General features: G+C 44.6%; 1 protein-coding gene across 1 annotated transcript in view; it reads left to right on the top strand.

The window, feature by feature from the left end:
- The window catches only part of LOC128343967 (uncharacterized), a 51,337-nt gene that overhangs the window by 29,133 nt on the left and 3,149 nt on the right, over window positions 1-19,055 (top strand). Inside the window, exons 9-13 of the mRNA XM_053293406.1 lie at window positions 2,984-3,979; window positions 7,745-7,840; window positions 14,853-15,083; window positions 16,891-16,913; window positions 18,521-18,648. Of these exons, the coding sequence (XP_053149381.1) occupies window positions 2,984-3,979; window positions 7,745-7,840; window positions 14,853-15,083; window positions 16,891-16,913; window positions 18,521-18,648 (1,474 nt within the window). The remainder of the gene's footprint in view (window positions 1-2,983; window positions 3,980-7,744; window positions 7,841-14,852; window positions 15,084-16,890; window positions 16,914-18,520; window positions 18,649-19,055) is intronic.

The raw sequence follows: 19,055 nt of genomic DNA, 5'->3' as shown, positions 1-19,055 counted from the left end.
AGGAGCTGATTGACTGACTGACTGATTGATTAAGTGCTGTCAAGCTGGTGTTGACTCTTAGAAACCACATAGATAGATTCTCTCCAGGATGATCTGTCTTCAACTTGGCCTTTAAGGTCTCTCAGTGGTGCATTCATTGCTGCCATAATCAAGTCCATCCACCTTGTTGCTGGCCGTCCCTTCCTTCAATTTTCCCCAGCATTATGGACTTCTCAAGGGAGCTGGGTTTTCACATAATGTATCTGAAGTATGCTAGTCTGAGCCTGGTCATTTTTACCTCAAGTGAAAATTCTGGATTGATTTGTTCTATGATCCATTTGTTTGTTTTCCTGGCTGTCCATAGAATCCTCAAAAGTCTTCTCAAGCACCAAAGTCCAAAAGCGTCAATGCTTTTTCTGTCGTGCTTCTTCAAAATCCAGCTTTCGCATCCATAGAGTGTCACACAAAAAACCATTGTTTGAACAATTCTAATCTTTGTAGGTATAGACACATTATGGCATTTAAATATTCTTTCCAAGGCCTTCATTGCAATCTGTGGCGTATTTCTTGACTGCTGGATCCTTTACTGTTGACGGTCGATACTAAAAGGCAGAAGCTATCCACCACTTCAATGTCTTCATTGTCAGTTCTGAGGCTGGTTGCTGTACCTGTCGTCATTAGTTTAGTCTTCTTTACATTTAGTAGTAGTCCCATTTTTTCACTGTGCTTCTTGACTTTTATTACTAGAGCTTGCAGATCATCTGCATTCTCAGCTATCAGAGTGGTGTCATCAGCGTAGCACAGGTTATTGATATTTCTTCCTCCAACTTTAAAACTACGTTCATCAGCTTCTCTCAGTATATATTCAGCATATAAGTTGAATAAATAATTTGTCCTTAACAACTTAATAAACATTAGTCCTTAACAACTTCTTTGATTTCATTCCACAGTTCTTCTGGTTCCCTATCAGTGAAGTTCAGAACTTCACTGCGGTTCCTGATGTTCTCCTTGAAAATGGTGGGTACATTCTCAAGATCATATCGTGGAAACTAGATAGCTTTGTTTTTCTGCTTTAGCTTGACTTGGAACTTGCACATGAGCAGTTTGTGATCTATTCCACAATCAGCCTCCGGCCATGTTTTTGCTGTTATAACTGTGCTCTTCCACCTCCTTGCACCAATAATGTAATCAATTTGATTTCTGTGTACTCCGTCTGGTGATGTCCATGTGTATAGGCATTTTTTTGTTCGAAGATGGTGTTAGCAATGAAGATTGGCTTGGCAGAAACTAATAAGTCAAGTCTCCTGCTTCGTTTCTGTTTTCTAGGCCATTCAGTCCGACTGTGTTTTCCTCCTTACTATTTCCAACTTTGGCCTTCCAGTCTCCAACTACCAGCAGCACATTTGCTTGCATGTTCTGTCAATTTCAAACTGAGCTTGAGCATTAAACTCATTAACTTCCTCTTCTTCTGCATCAGTCGTTGGGGCATAGACTTGAAAAACTGTCATGTTAAAGGGTTGTCCATTAAATCTAATTGATAATATTTGGTCGCTGGCCACATTATACCCAAGCATTGTCATATCCTTCCATCCTGACTATGAAAGCAACACTGTTCCTTCTTTTGCCCCCGTGTCCTGAGTGGTAAATGGTATGATTTTTTGACTGAAAGTGTCCAGTTCTTCCAGGCTATTTTAATTTGCTGATGCCCATGATGTCAGTCTGTAGTTGATTCATTTCATCTTTCACTGTGTGGAAGGAGGAGTTACACAGACTTGAGATTATGCTCAGAAAATGCTAGATGCTGATTTCAAACTACAGCATCGGCCTCTGAGACGAAGGAATAATTATGGCTATTTTCCCATTTTTAGAAAATATAAAATCTTGCATGTCCTTGATTCTGCCTCCAGCATGAAAATGCAATTATTACAATGAAATGCTTCTGTTAATACTGGAAAAAAACCGTGTTGAAACACTTAAAAAAAACAAAAAACAAATACGAAATAAGGCATGGGTTAGAGTAGAAACCTCTTTCTTTGCTACTGCCTATTGTTTCAAGGGAAGGGAGCGCATACTGGTTGCCCAAATCAATTTCTGCATTGAAGCACGAAAAGGATCCAATAGGATCCTTCCCTCTGGTCTTTGTATAATTCTTTGGTCTATGGTGGCATCATTGGGAACCAGAGAGACAGACAGACTGTAGAGTGACACCCAACTTCTGGTGCATTTCCAGAAAGCCATAGAGAAGCCTCTTCCTATTACGGAGTTGCAACTTCCTTCTTCCTGTTGCTGTGGTGACGTCACTGACGTCGTGCATGCCGGGTAGGAAACGTAACCAGTTCTTACTTAACACGTGTGTCGTTCTCCACCCAGTCAGCCACTGAACACCGAGGTTTGGTGGTGGGTAGAGCCAGTCCATACGCTCAAAGAAGTTTAGCGCGCTCCCGAGCTTCTCGGTCAAGCCGGCTTCGTAACAAAGATACGAGCTGTGGCAGGCTAGAGCGTCCCCAGGAACTCCCTGCCTCACTTCCGGTGGCAGTGCGTCTTCATGACTATAGAGTCGCCGTTGCGGAGGTGTGAGAGAGCGTCGCGTGACTAGTTTGTCTGTGCCTTCCTATGGGGTGAAGTGTAGGTTGAGCGAGCTGCTGCATTTCCAGGCTGTTGTGAGGAGGGGGAGGTAGGGCAGGAGAGGCGGTAGGGCGCTGGGTGGGCCGGGAGGACTGGCTGCTCCCTGGGGCCGGGTGAGCAGGAAGGGAAGGGAAGGAGGAAAGGCGAAGCTGCGGGAGAGGGAAGAAGACCCCCTCGGAGTCTCCTTGGGACAGCGGGGTTCTGCGGGGGGCGGGGGGGGGGGAGAGGGGCAGGAGAGAGCTTGGGGGCCCGGGATCTCTGGCTGTAGGGCAGCGAGAAGCAGGCTCGTACGTAGTGGGGTGGGGGAAGAGCTCCCTGCAAGGGTGGGTGGGGAGGTGGGTGGGGAGCGCTAGGAAGTGGGGAGGAGGATTCCCAGTAGGGTGTGTGTGTGTGTCTTGGAAACTCCATGGCGGCTGCGGCAGCAGCAGCAGCGGTACCTGCAGGCAGTGCCTATGGGGGCCCCCTCAACCCGGTGGCGACCCTACACGAGGAGGCTGTGTGTGCCATTTGCCTGGACTACTTCATAGACCCGGTGTCCATTGGATGTGGTCATAATTTCTGCCGCGTCTGCATCACCCAGTTGTGGGGCTCTGGTGAGGGCCAAAGCGAGGAAGAAGGAGACGATGTGGGAGCCTCTGGCTCAGATGGAGGCTATGGGGCTGGTTCTGAGGGGGCAGGGGATGACGGAGGGATAGATGACCTGGGCCCTGAGGAAGACGCCGATGATGAAGATGACGATTTAGAGGATGACGAATACCTGGATGACGGGGATATGGAAGAGGAGGAAGAGGATGCCTCCAGGGATGAGTATGATGAAGATGACGAAGTGTGGGATGAGGAAGATGACAGAGAGTACTGGGACCAGGACCCTGGGTCGGATGAGATGTGGGAGGATGCTGTGGGGAGTGATCTATTCTTTGATAATTATGATGATGATGAGGAAGTAATGGATGAGGAAGAGGAGCCAGAGGAAGAGTACACTGTATCTGCAACCCCACCTACTCCCCCACCACGCCACTCTTTCACTTGCCCCCAGTGCCGCAAAGTCTTTCCCCGTCGCAACTTCCGCCCCAACCTTCAGCTGGCCAACATGGTGCAGATCATTCGCCAGATGCATCCGCAACCATTCAAACCCCCGGCAGCATCAGCTGAGGCAGTCGAGTTGGCGGCAGCAGGGGATTCATCTGGAGCACCTGCTGTCCTGGCAGCAGGCCGGGCTACGCGGGGCGAGAGAGCCCTATGTGAGAAGCACCAGGAGCCCCTCAAGCTTTTCTGTGAGACAGATGAGGAACCCATCTGTGTGGTGTGCAGGGAGTCGCGAAACCATAAACACCACAGTGTGATGCCACTGGAAGAAGTTGTGCAAGAGTACAAGGTGTGCAGTGGGATGGGGTGATGTGAATGTTTGGAGAGTCTGTAATTGTCAGTCTCAGCCCCCTTTTATGTACCTTCTTGGTGGAAGGATAGGTTATAAAACCACCGATTGTGTGTGTAGCAGACATGCATTGCATGCAGAAAATCCCAGGTTCAGTCTCTGATGTCTCCAATTAAAAGTTTTTTGGCAGCTGGGCCAGGAAAGGCCTCTGCTTGAGACATTCATTCATTCAATTTTTATACTGCCTTTCATAAGGCATCCCCAGGTGAGGATTAAAAGTTAAAATACAATAAAACTCCATAAAAAGCACATTTAAAACCTTGAAATCAGTTAAATATTAAAAGAAACTACAACCATCAAAAAGGCAAACGGAAGTAGGAGAGCTGAGAGACCTGGCAGAGCTGCTGCAAATTAAAATGGTCAGTGCTGGACCAAAGGACCAACAGTGACTCATACTTTCACAGCTTCATTTACACTCTTGAGTTGTGTATTGGAAATAGTTATGCAGTATTAACTCTCCCTAGTTAAGAATTCCATAGTGCAGAAATAATCCATCCACCAGCTCCATATTTCAGATGGAAGTTGTATTCTTCTGAAAGTTTGAAAATCACCTGACTCACTCGCAGGATTGATTTGCTCTAAATCATGTTTTAAATTGCTTTACAGAAGGACTCGATTTTAATTATTTAAATCACTAGTCTGGTAGATTCTGTTTAATCATCATTTTCTAGTAAAAGTACATTCTTGTTGTCTAACATAACCTTAATACATATTCAGAGAGAGATGTAGGTTTCATTTTTAGTAGGTAGGTATGTCCTATAATAGATATTTCTCATAATATTGTTTCATTCGGGCAACCAGGCCTTACCTTTCTTTGTTGCACTGTTTGCATTTCCCAAATAGGGTGTCTCTTACAGCCTGCTGCCAGGAGTTTCCCTTCTACAATGGAGGATACACTCCGAAAATGTTTCTTCAGGATTGCATGAATGTGTTCTGTTCACCTTTGGTTTCACTTTCTATTCCCTTCCCCAGCCCTTGCATTTATATCCAGATTCTTCCTTGCTCAGGTCTGCTCCATCCCCCCTAGTCCTCTGTTCATTTATTGACCATCTTTGTCAATGCACTTTTAGAGGGAGGTGGGCAAGGGCTTGACTGTGTGTGTGCTTCATGTACACCAGCTGCAGAATAGGATTGATCTGGTCTGTTATTTCTCTTCCTGCTCTTAACATGTTCATAGAATATAATTAGAAGTTATGGTTAATATTCATGATGATATCGTTGACCAAGGGTTTTTTATGAATTAAAAATAACTTAAAATCCAATTTAAATTTTAAAAATCTGATTTTTTTAATTTGTTGTTTTTTTTTAAAAAACCTCTCCGATTTTTGTCAGGCCTGCTCATTCGCTTTCTCTCTGTGTGTCCAGATAGAGCAGATAAGACTCAATGAAGTCAAGTCATGGGTAAACCGATATAATTGCATCCTTATAGTGAAGGATCCACAAAGTATGGGATATTTTACCCAAATATATTTGCTGTACAAGCTAGCTAAATTTAATAACTGATGACATGCTTTTTACAGGCACCACACATCACTGTGGATATTCCCTACCTATATAAGCACAATCTCTTGGCCAGCTTTATCCTCACAAAGACCTGGGATGGATGTGAGAAGTTATTTCAGACTTATTCTGTCCATTTTGATGTATGTGGCAGAACTGAGATGTGGAAACAAGTCAAAGCCAAATATGGAGAACAGCTATACGGGGCATTGATCAGTGAGCTGCTTCTAGGGCATGTATATAGTTTCTGCTTTCCAGGTTATCTCTCTTTAGAACACGATAATGAACAAGTATGGCAAAGCTTGATTTGGACATGTCAACAAAACCATTCTGACAGAACAGTTTCTCATGTTCTTTCATCCCCGGTCTTTGTGAAGATGTAGCTAAGAGGCTGCACTCTGTGTGAAGGGGATGTTCACAATGCCTGTGGAAATAGAGGAGAGCTGGTCTTGTGGTAGCAAGCATGACTTGTCCCCATAGCTAAGCAGGGTCTGCCCTGGTTGCATCTGAATGGGAGACTTGATATATGAGCACTGCAAGATATTCCCCTCAGGGGATGAAGCTGCTCTGGGAAGAGCAGAAGGTTTCAAGTTCCCTCCCTGGCTTCTTCAAGATAGGGCTGAGAGAGATTCCTGCCTGCAACCTTGGAGAAGCCACTGCCAGCCTGTGAAGACAATACTGAGCTAGATAGACCAATGGTCTGACTCAGTATATGGCAGTTTCCTATGTTCCTAAATAACATCATCAAAATAGGATAAATCTAGTTTGTGCAGCAAGAGTTCTTTGTAAATGCGTTTGTCTGAATATCCGAAATTTCATGGCTGTTTTGTCGTAAAGGTGCAATTACGAAAACTTACTCCTATTTGAGTAGTCCTGTTAACTTTAGTATGTCTTACTTGCTTCATTTGGGCTGTGTGTGTCTCCCTGGGTTATTTGCAAACTGCCATATGCATACTGCTTCCATCTGAAACATGAATCTGGAAAAGGAAATATCTTGGCCCTACCTGATGCTAAACTCTTGTTCTCCCATTAACTCTTCATATTTTGTACCTAAAATCAAATTATGTCTCCGAGAACACTCAAAATCTCTACTTTGAATTCGATTTCCCCCCCTGCCCTTTCATCTGTATGTGTGTACATATCTGCTAGCATGCATCTGCTGGAATAGACTCTCATCCAGGAAAGCTGATGCTACCATAAATGCCTTTGTCTTTAAAATGCTGCAAGACCCTTTGCTGTGTTTTCTGAAGCGGACTAACATGACTACCTCTCTGGGAGATGCAGCTCTGTGTTGCAGCTCTATGACCCTGTTGCTTAATTAGTGCAGTCTTTTTTTGCTTACAGTTAAGTCCTTGGTCATTTTAAATTGCTTGTTCTGTTATGCTTTTTAGGGTTTATTGTTTACAGAATCCCGATGTTTTTCTTTGAATACTTGTTTGGGTACCGAGTAAAGAATGCAGAGACTCCTGAAAAATAGCATACCGTATTTTATGGACTATAAGACTCACTTTTTTCCTCGAAAAATATCCGCCAAAATTCAGGTGCGTCTTATATGTTTTAACAGTTTAATATGTTAAAACTCTGAAAAAATGGATTAAAATTAAGGTGCGTCTTATAGTCCGTAGCGTCTTATAGTCCGTAAAATACGGTATGTGTTTGCATATGCACATATAAATAAGTCAGTAGGAGACTGAGGGACACTGGAGAGGGCACGCAAAAATGTTCTACCCAGACACACTCTTGTTTCTAATCCTTAGCAATAAATTGGCAAAAAAGTTGCATTCCCCCCCCCCCCCCCCCAGTTATGAAGAATGGGAACTTTTGCTCTGTATTGCAGCAGAAGCTTGAGAAGTCCAAGATTTTTTAGAAGTTGTGGCATTCTGCTTTAGAGGCTCTGCATCTTTTATACCAGTTGTTTCCAAGGATTACAGCTAATAGGCCAGCAAGAAAATATGATAGTGAGATTATGACACACATTCAAAAAAAACCAGACAGAGTGAGAGAGAAACAAAAAGGGATTTGAACTAATCAGCTATTCTTATTAAACCCTAATCGTGGTTGTTGGGGAAGTCCTGAAGAAAATGTGACTGCATTGTTTATCCTGCTTGTAGTGGCATCTTAATTCAAATACTGCAGCCACACAGTTGGCCGACCCTTGGAGGCCTAGACTTGAGTATGTCTTTCTTTGTGTTTCCTTCTTTAAAGGCCAAACTTCAGGGTCTCTTGGATCCACTGAAGAAAAAACTTGAGACTGTCCTGAAACAAAAGTCAACTGAAGAGGAGAAAATAGCCGATCTCAAAGTACGTGACCACCTTCCCTTTGCCTCTTATAACCCTGGCTGGCTGCTAAGCCTTTTGTTTGATTGGTTTGATATTATAATATTTGTTCGATATTTGGCCGCACAGACCTAGGATGAGTGGAATTTCTCTTCTTAGTCTGAGAAGCTGATGCTTTCTTTGTGATAAGAAAATTATTGTACCTTCTTGGGGCATCTCTGTATTGAAGGTGTAGATTCCTGGAACTGAAAAAGCCCTGGTTCCAAACAAACACATCTAAAGTTTTATCTGAGCTGTAGACAAACGCCGTGTACCTTAAAAAGGTCGTACACTTGCATGTATTCTGTGGAGAGTGACTGACATGATACACCTGCAGAGCAACTCTATGCATATTTACTCAGAAGTAAGTCTCACTGGTTGCAAGAGACTTACTCCTTAGTAAATGTAAGTAAACTGTTTGTTATATTTGTACGCTGCCCAAAACTTCTGTGTCTGTGTGGTTTACAGCAACATGAAAAAATTAAAACAGAAATTGAAACCTTAAGACAACTTAAACCCACAAGTCTAGTTTAAAAGTTTGGGTGAATAAATTGTGTCTTTAGAGACTTATTTAACGTTGAAAAGAGGTGTGGAGGCTCTTATTTCAGCAGGGAGCTCATTCCAGAGTCTCAGGGCGGCAACAGAGAAGGCCTGTTTATCTGTATGAATTTGATAAATGTACAAGGAGGCAACCACTCGGAGCTCTTTGGAGTAAAGGTGGGATATAAATTTATTATTAAAAACAACAACCAATGTTCTCAACCATAGCAAAAAGGAATTAAAAATAGTTCCCTGTCCCAAAAGGATTTGCAGTCTAAAAGATGGAAGGCAGGCGACCAGCAACAGCCACTAGAACATACCCTAAGCTGGGCTCAGTAGGGACAGAAGTTCTCCTCCCCCTGCTACATATGAGGGCCCACATGCTTTGTTTTTAGACAGTCTGTGCACTCATTTCAGGCATGTAGCATCTTGATGGAGGCAAGTGTGTGAGAGAAGGGAATGCTTCTTCAGAAAAGTGCCTGCCACTCACAAATTTTGTAAATTATTGTACTAAAAATGCCATTTAAAAAAAAATCTGCTGGTTGTTTAAATAGCATCTTCTAAATTGATCAAAGAGTGTTAAGCAGTTAACCTAACTGACAAATCAACTAAACACTGCAGCCTTACTTAATTTATTTCAGTGAAAAATCTACGCACATGCATCCTATATGTGCACTGCCAATGCTATTACTTATAGTAATGGGTGGGGTGGCTTTGTCTGATCCTAATTCTTGGTGGTTTTTTAATTTTTCATATGTATAAATACAAAAACAGAATTTTAAAAAATGTCTAATCTCAATACATAATACTTTTTTTTTTAACAATTATATACCTTTAGGCAAAACAATTTAAAACAAGAAGTTCTGGTAAGAACTAATCTGCCTACTTTCTTTTCACTGACTCAGTTCATATGTAACATGAAACCGGAGGTTGGCGAACCCGCAGTTTCAATTTGGAACTGTAAATCGCACCACAGACATTCTTCAAACCATGCCCAGCCAAACTCCAGTTGCAGAAGAGGGTAGCCGTTCCCTGGTGCTCACCTGATCCCAGCAAGCTCCTTGGCCAGACTGTGGGGAAAGAGTCAGCACATCAGCGGAGTAGTCACAATCGGCCACAATCTCAAAGGGGGCGTGCCAAATGTATTTGTGCATTTTTGGCATGGACTGCCCATCCTCGACAGAGAAAAAGGAAAGGAAAGATTGTGCCGTTGAGTCAGCTCATCAGAGAATGGGCATTTAAATCCATTCCATGCCATGACAGCCTCCTTCTGGCAGTGAGAGCACCAGTGGCCCCCCAAAGATCCCTGTACTCTGATAGTCCTTCACAAGCACAAAATTGGTAGGTGGGGTGGGTATTTTCCTGTTACTTGGAGAGGGGAACAATGAGACGTCCAAGGAGGGGATATGTAGATAGAGGGCAAAGGGTGCTGGCAGGTCTGTCCCACCATAACCTGGGATGAGGTTGCAAGGGGTAACCCCGGCAAAGCAGTCCATGCAGACCTAACTGAAATCCTGCTTTCTGGCAGCTTGCAGCTGAGCGGGCTTGCCGGCTCATGAGGGGCCAGGAAAGGCTATGTGGCTCTAAGGGCGCTGGTTAATCCATGGGCTGCGAGCTCATGGATTGAGCCACTTGTTGAACTCTCTGCCACAGGATGTGGTGACGGCCAACAACCTGGATGGCTTTAAGAGGGGTTTGGATGGCTTCATGGAGGAGAGGTCTATCAATGGCTACTAGTCAGAGGGCTGTGGGCCACCTCCAGCCTCAAGGGTGTGCCTCTGAGTACCAGTTGCAGGGGAGTAACAGCAGGAGAGAGGGCACGCCCTCAACTCCTGCCTGTGGCTTCCAGCGGCATCTGGTGGGCCACTGTGCGAAACAGGATGTTGGACTAGATGGGTCTTCTTGGGCCTGATCCAGCAGGGCTGTTCTTATGAACCAGCCCGCCCACCCACCCAAGGGGGCCTCGCTTGTGTGAGGCCCCCAACTCTTCTTGGTAAAAGATAGGACAGATTCTCCATAACCTCCCCACCCCCGTTCCCTGTGAAGACTTGCACGCACCCAAAGGAGATCTAGATGCTCCATGTGCCATAGTCTGACCACGTTTGTGGGGCGGCGGGGGGGCGCACTGAGACGGACCTTTAAACTCATTCATAATTCAAGAGCCTGGTCTGGCGCTGCTCCAGATGCAGATCTGCCTGTGCAGGGAATCGGAGAGGGCAGTCCCTGTTTTCCAGTGACCTCAGGACTGTTTTGTGTACATATGATTGTTGTTGTTTTTTAAGTATTACGTATTGAGATTAGACATTTTTTTTAAATTCTGTTTTTGTATTTATACACATGAAAAACTGATTTTTATATATAATATATAAATATAAAAAATCAATCAAGAATTAGGATCAGACAAAGCCACCCCACCCATTACTATAAGCAATAGCACTGGCAGTGCACATATAGGACGCATGTGCATAGATTTTTCACTGAAATAAATTAGGTAGGGCTGCAGTGTTTAGTTGATCTCCTCTCTTAGGAGAGGAGAGCTGGTCTTTTGGTAGCAAGCATGACTTGTCCCCTTAGCTAAGCAGGGTCTGCCCTGGCTGCATATGAATGGGAGACTAGATGTGTGAGCACTGGAAGATATTCCCCTTAGAGGATGGAGCTGCTCTGAGAAGAGCAGAAGGTTCCAAGTTCTTCCCTGTCATCTCCAAGATAGGGCTGAGAGAGATTCCTGCCTGCAACCTTGGAGAAGCTGCTGCCAGTCTGGGTAGATAATAGTGAGTGAGATGGACCTATGGTCTGACTCGGTATATGGCAGCTTCCTATGTTCCTAGTCACCTTGGCTGGATGGGCCAACACTTAAGCAGGCATGCGAATGGCTTCAGGCCTTAGCTGATAGCCTAGAGATTTTGGCCAGATCCTTGTGGCCCCAGGATCTGTCAAAGCTAGACTTGACCCACATGTTGAAAGCCTCTGGTGCAGAGATTCCTGCCTGCAACCTTGGAGAAGCTGCTGCCAGTCTGGGTAGACGATAATGAGCTAGATAGACCAAAGGTCTGACTCAGTAGATGGCAGAAATAGAAAAAATCACCAAATACAAAGATCTACAAACTGAAATTGAAAGGCTGTGGCAGAAAAAGATCCAAATAATCCCAGTGGTAATTGGCGCTCTAGGTGCAGTTCCAAAAGACCTTGAAGAGCATCTCCATCTCAACACCATAGGGGCCACAGAAATCACCATCAGCCAATTACAAAAAGCAGCTTTACTGGGAACAGCCTATATTCTGCGACGATATCTATAACAATTGACAATAAAATTCTGGCATCCCAGGTCCTTGGGAAGGACTCGATGTCTGGATAAAACAAACCAGTCAATAACACCGTCTGACTGTGTAGATTAATAATAATAATAGGTGGTGAGCACCAAGGGGAAGGGGCTGGGCCCCCCTTCCCCCACCTATCTGTGAAAAAATAGAACTTGGCTGCTCCTGAATCCCTGCTTGGAACTGCCTTTTAAATTGGACCACAGGAACCCTCCCCCACATGCCAAATATTTGTTTTTGTTTATCATTTATTATTATTATTATTATTTATTAAAACTTTTATACCGCCCTTCCAGAAGGCTCAGGGTGGTTTACATTAAAACACCATTAAAATCAATTAATAATTAAACAAAAATTATAAAACATAAAACAATGATTAACAATTAAAAACATCATAAAACAACAATTAAATAATCAAAACAATTTAAAAACAAGTTTTTAAAAGCTGAGAAAGCCTGGTTGAAGAGATGTGTTTTTAGGTGTCATATTTATATACTGCTCAAAACGTAGGACTCCCCACCCCCCCATGCCGCAATGGGGTGCCCTGCTTATGTTGCTACCTGGAGTCGCTTGTTTTTTTGGGAGCTAAGCACTTGGTGCCCATCCTGTCTCTCTTCTCTCCTGCTTGCCAGGTTGGGGGAGCAAGGGACAGAGTTAGAACAGGGAATGCCCATTGAGAGGATTGCAAGGCTGTAATGGGACATGGCAGTGTACCTGTTGCTGAGCAACTCCATAGCAGCATAGGTGACGGGAGGGGCGTGGCTGCTCTTGCGAGAGGTGGCCAGCAAGAAGTGCAGTTGGCATAGAGCAGCAGAGTCCCAGGGTGGGTCTCCAACACCTCTATGATTGCAGTTTGGAAATCCGTTTGAAGCTGCTGTTACGGCAGCGTCCGAACACTTCGTCCAAACCTCAGGTCTCGGCAGCGAACCATTCTGCAAGTTGAAGCTTGCTGAGGCAAACCAGAGGTCGCTTTTGCCATGAAACCGTAGTTTCACATGTTTGGACATACTTGAGTTCCAACCTCTGTCATGTTTAATTCTGGTTCGGTGTTGCATATGAACTGGGCCATTATAATCTTAATTGATAATTACCATCTTCACAAGTTAGCACATTTCTGCCTCAAACGTTCATGTATCCACCATCTTGAATTGGGGTGGATGAAATTATCACAAACTACATTGTTGAGGGGTGTCTGAGTCCCTACAACTGTACTCAATTGGTTCATATTGGTCCAGGCATTGTGAAGTTAATAGGATCACACAGAATGCTGGGTGATCTCATAAGCTTACTTTCCTTAAGAAAAGTAGGCTAAAAACTCAATCAAGAGAATCAAATATTTATTGTTACGGTCATTTGACCAGCAAAACACAAATACAAAAGCATTACATAAAAGCAAACTTTACATAAAAGCAAACTTGGTCAAACAAATAAACTGTTAAAACATAAAACAGCACCATAACACCTGAGTTCATCCATTACATAAAACTGAGGGCTCCATGCATTATAATAATCTAAAATTTAATTCAATCCAACCCCATCTCTCACTTCTCAACATTTCTTATCCTAGTCTTATTAGCCAGAAAACAATACTTCGCCATGTTATAAGATACTACATCCCAATGGTGGAATCTAGGGGTGTGCATGGTCTGGAGTCCCCCCCGGTCCGGCACGGGGGGACTGTTACTTTAAGGGGGTGGTGGTAGTACTTAACCCCCCCACCCGCCGCTCTTCCCCCTCCGGCTCTGGTCCTTTGAAAAATCTTCTTGGGGAGGCAGAGTTCCTCCCTGCCGCCCCTGCCCCCGTCGTTGTTCCTAAAGGGTTAAAGAGACGAGTGCTAGCGGCGCGCATGCGTCTCTGATGCTGCTGTGCACGCACCGCATACATCATGTGATGTATGCGGTGCGCGCGGCAGCGTCAGAGACGAGCGCGCGCACCGCTAGCGCTCATCTCTTTAACCCTTTAGGAACAACGACGGGGGCAGGGGCAACAGGGAGGAACTCTGCCACCCTAAGAAGATTTTTCAAAGGACCAGCGCCGAAGGGGGAAGAGCGGCGGGTGGGGGGGAAGTACTACCCCCCCTTAAAGCTACATGCCCCCGCCCTCCCAGACCTCCGAACCGGTCCGGCGGTCTTTTAAATTGTGCCCGGACCGAACCGTGCACACTCCTAGTGGAATCAAGAGAGAAAAGAAACAAAGAAAAAGCAATTTAAATTACTTGAATTTTATGTTAAATCAAAAAGGAAGGAAGAAGAAAAAGAGAGATATGACGTACATGATTTGAAACTGAGACAATATTTTTACAGTGCAACAGGCCTTTTCTCAAATTACCTCTAATAACATTAATGGTTTTGTATTATCCTGAGTTCTCTCATTTCAATAACTAATAAAAAAGGGACTACTTTTGAACAAATTTTTCTTCCCACTGTCTTCCCTCTTTTGTCCTAATACAAATAGTTAATTTAACCATACTGGCCAAATCCCATACTTTCATTAATCATTCTTGCAAAGTTGGACAGTTAGTCTTCTTCCAGTTCCTGCTGATTACTAGTCTAGCAGCAGTTAATAAATAATGAACGAATAATTCATTCTTGATCTTCCCTGAATACAATTTTGATATTACAAAATAAAACAGCCTAGGGATCTAAAGGGTGAATGTGCCCAGGAGTGTTCCCTGTAACAGGGATTCCCAGATGTTGTTGACTACAACTCCCATAATCCCCAGCCAAAGGCCATTGCAGTTGGTATGGTGGGAGTTATAGTTGTTAACATCTGGGAATCCCTGTTATAGGGAACATGGTGCCCAGTTATTTCTGTGATGCTCTTAATAACTCGCCTCCAAAAATTTCCTTTCTTGGGACATTTCAAAAAAATCCATTGACAAGTCAGCTCTTGTACTACCACACCTCCAAGAGATATCCTGACATGTCAGAGAGATATAGCACCCAATCGCTGTGTGGTGTTTACCAATGCAACAATATCTTATAAAAACTCTAACATTCAGTGTAATTCCTGATTATTTGAGATGTGGGGAGAAGGAAAGCCTTGTGTAATCCCACTGTACTTGACCATCAGCTGGGGTATCACCAAGGCCCTCTTCCGGCCAGCCACTCCTCACCCCCCCCCACTCCCTCCTTCCACAGAACAAGATGAAGCTTGATATGAAAGAGTTTGAGTCGGACTTTGAGCGGCTGCACCAGTTCATTGTCGGAGAGCAGGCGCTGCTGCTGCACCAGCTGGAGGACCGCTACGAAGTGCTGTTGGCCCGCCAGAGCAGCAATGTCACCCACCTGGAGGAGCAGGGGGCCGCTCTCAGCCGCCTCATTGCAGAAGCTGAAGACAAAAGCAAGCAAGACGGCTTGCAGCTTCTCAAGGTGATCCCCTTTCCCTCTGGCCTGGGCCCAAGGTGGTTGGGGATCGGTATGGCTGTCATGGGGCACTGTGGTTTTTTTTAGAATGGGGACAGGCGGAAGGTTGACTGTTGAATCCTGGGAGCTCTCAGGGGGAAATCAAGTCCGTCACGACTATTCTGCCCGTCCTCCAGCCTCGAGGGTTGGAATATAGGCAACAATGGGACAAATAGGCCACCAGTGGGAGGGGAGTTGGTTTTGTGATAGCAAGCATGAATTGTCTTCTTTCCTAAGCAGGGTCTGCCCTGGTTTGCATTTGAATGGGGGACTACATGTGTGTGAGCACTGCAAGATACTCCCATTAAGGGATGAGTCCACTCAGGGAAGAGCACCTGCGTGCTTGCCTACAGAAGGTTCCAAGTTTTCTCCCTGGCATCTCCAAATAGGGCTGAGAGAGATTCCTGCCTGCAACCTTGGAGAAGCCACTGCCAGTCTGTGTACCAGGGATGCTCAACTGCGGCCCTCCTGCAGATGTTGGCCTACAATTCCCATAATCCCTGGCTATTGGCCACTGTGGCTGGGGATTATGGAAGTTGTCGTTCAAAAACATCTGGGGGGCCTAAGTTGAGCAGGCCTGGTAGACAGTACTGAGCTAGATGGACCAAGGGTCTGACTCGGTGGCAGGCAGCTTCCTCTGTTCCTATCCACCAACCCGCACTGCTGCTGCACTTGGGAGAACTGGTGAAGCGGTGCAGTGTGGTGTGTGGAAGCAGCTCGGCAGTTTGCTGCTGTTTGCTAGCTCCAGTGTGGTACAAGTTAGCAGGAACAAGGAAGAGGAGCAGCAGAAGTCTTTTGCACTTAAAACCATATAATATTTATTTATTTTATGGATTTCTATAACCCAGGGGCAAACTTGGCCCTCTAGCTCAATTTTGGCCCTTCTGCAGATGTTGGCCTATAACACCATAATCCCTGACTATTGGCCACTGTGGCTGGGGATTATGGGAGTTGTAGTTCTCTATGGATACAAAAGCTGGACTTTGAAGAAGCAATATTAAAAAGGTATTGATGCTTTTGAATTTTGGTGCTGGAGAAGACTTTTGAAGATACCATGGACAGCCAGGGAAACAAACAAATGGATCATAGCACAAATCAGTCCAGAATTTTATCTTGAGGCACAAATGACCAGGCTCAAACTATCATACTTCGGACACATTATGCAAAGACCCAGCTCCCTTGAGAAGTCCATAATGCTGAGAAAGGTTGAAGGAAAGAGAAGAAAAGGACGACCAGCAGCAAGGTGGATGGACTCGATTACGACAGCAGTGAATGCACCACTGAGAGACCTTAAAGGCCAGTTGAAGACAGATCATCCTGGAGAGAATCTATCTATGTGGTTGCTAAGAGTCAACACCGACTTGACGACACTTAATCAATCAATCAGCCCCAAAACAGCTGAGGGGCCAAGTTTGCCCACCTCAGATATAATCCATAGATTATAACCCATCTAGATGGAACCACCTAATAAGGCACCTAATGGCGCAGCGGGGAAGCAACCTGCCTAGAGAGCAGGAGGCTGTTGGTTTGAATTGCCGCTGGTGTGTTTCCCTCAGAATATGGGAAACTCCTGTATTGGGCAGCAGCAATATTGCGAAGTAGTCAGTGACATCAACTGCACATTTGTTTTCCTGTATTTGCAAGTCACTGCTGCGTGTTCCGTCTCAGTAAACTTTGAACATGGTTCCTTTCTCTTTTAAAAGCACTTACAGATTTTCAGTTCTTTCTGTTGTCTTACATTGTCTGTCTTTCTAACCTCTTCTTCTTCTTCTAGGACTTCAAAGGCACCTTAGTCAGGTTGGTTGAATTTCTTTACACTGCTTCTGCTTTACATTTCCCCTTGATTTGTGCCCCATAGTTAATGTGCAAGTTATCTGAAGGTCTCTCTAGAACTTGGTGGTTCTCTGAAGATCTCTATTTACACATTCTGTGAATGATAGAGATCTGATTCTTCAGGTGTCTTCAAATGTCCTAGTACTGCTTTCTTAACATTGTGCTATAAGGTGGCTTTAGCTTCTTCGCTATTATATGAGCTGAGGTTCTCAAATGTCATCTTCAGCTGCCCATCACTAAATGAAAGATGTCCTTGGTCATGGTCTGAAGGCACATGATATGGAAACCTTGTTGAAGCTAAACAGATCTGGATCTGGTCAGTACCTGGATGAGACTGTTTGGGAACTCTGTGCCATTTGGAGTTCAATTAAAGAGAGGCAGGATATACATGTAGTAGATAAATAAACATCTCTTCAGCTGCCAAGGATTGAACTACCATGAAACTGGTATTATGCATTGTCATGGCCGGTTCTAAAGGAAGCAGCTTGGTGCAATGTGGCCTAGCTGCTGCTCTACCATAAAGCCCCTATCTAGCCTCTCTAAAGTGTTTTCACAGTAAGCTAGTCTAATGAAATCTATAACTGCTTGACACTCCCAAGTTAAGGGAATGCAGAATAACTTGCTAGCATGTGTCTCATCCTTGTGTTTCAAAAATTTGCAAGACTAAATGATGACCTTTGAGAAGCGGTGTTACATGTACAAAAGACCTATCCAATTTCCCCTTTTGTGTAAGCTGTTGGAAATATTCAGAGAATTACCATGTGCTCCTGCAGTGCTAAGATATATGCCAGTTCTCTGAACCCCATACCGGTTCTTTATTGCTAGTGGGATGTGTGTAGTGTCCTCGTGTTACTGATGTATAGAAGAAGTAGTTGAGCTGTATTTTCTGGAGAGAATGGTGTAAAGGGAAATGGGTAAACCGGAAATCTTTCAGCAGGATCCAAACTAAATTGGTCATGACTAAATCCCATTGAAATTAATGGGACTTAATGTGACTAACTTTATTATTCTGTTTTCCCTTTTCATCTAACCACCTTGCTTCTGTTCTCTTTTCATTGTGTGTGTGATCGCTTTATAATAAGATGAATAACTGGGGAGGGGTCTAAGGGAGGAGAGCTGGTCTTGTGGTAGCAAACATGACTTGCCCTCTTTGCTAAGCAGGGCCCACCCTGGTTGCATTTGAATGGGAGGCTAGATGTGTGAGCACTATAAGATATTCCCCTTAGGGGATGGGGTCACTCTGGGAAGAGCAGAAGGTTCCAAGTCGGCCCTGCCCCGGCATCTCCAAGATCGGGCTGAGAGAGACTCGTGTCTGCAACCTTGGAGAAGTCACTGCCAGTCTGTGTAGACAATACTGAGCTAGATGGACCAATGGTCTGACTCAATATATGGCAGCTTCCTATGTTCCTATGAGTTCTACTCTAGCCACAGAGATAACTTTAGAAGAACTGAACTAGGAATGCAAGTTCTCACCCACCCAGCCCTTTCTTCGTCTTCTGATTTTATGCTTTCTCTGCTGGTTGCTGTGCCCATGGCTTACCTAGTTGCTCTCTAAATGATGATCTTGCCAGGTGTGAGAATATCAAATTCCAGGATCCCGAGATGGTGCCAGTGGATGCAGGAAAGAAGTATCGGAACTATTTCCTTATAGATGTCTTAATGAGGAAGATGGAGAAGGTCTTCTGCAAAGTCCCTCAAGGTAAACAGTCCTTTCTTGCTCACCACACTCCCACTGCAGGGCAATTGCTAGTGGTGGGGGGAGATGTAGCTCAGCGGTAGTTTACATGCTTTGTATACAGAAGGTGCCAGGTTCAATCCTTGGCATCTCCAGATAGGGCTGGAAAGCCCTGTTTAAAACCCTGGATTGTGGCTAATAGTCAGTGTAGAAATATTGACCTAGATGAATAAATGGTCTCACTCCTGTATTGCTACTATAGCAGTGGAGGCAGCTGCTAGAGGAATGTGTGCTACTTGTAGCCTCTAGTTCTGCAGTACTGCTGTCTGTCTTCTGCCCCATGGAGGTGAGGAATCTCATTTGTTGCAACACCCAAATCTTCTTAGTTAACCCTAACTCACCGTGCAGATTTCTGGCAGAAATGTGTCCTG

Source organism: Hemicordylus capensis, chromosome 2, assembly GCF_027244095.1.
Source record: "Hemicordylus capensis ecotype Gifberg chromosome 2, rHemCap1.1.pri, whole genome shotgun sequence".
Classification (NCBI taxonomy): domain Eukaryota; kingdom Metazoa; phylum Chordata; class Lepidosauria; order Squamata; family Cordylidae; genus Hemicordylus; species Hemicordylus capensis.
Note: the sequence above shows the minus strand (reverse complement) of the source record. Positions and strands in the feature narration are given on the sequence as shown.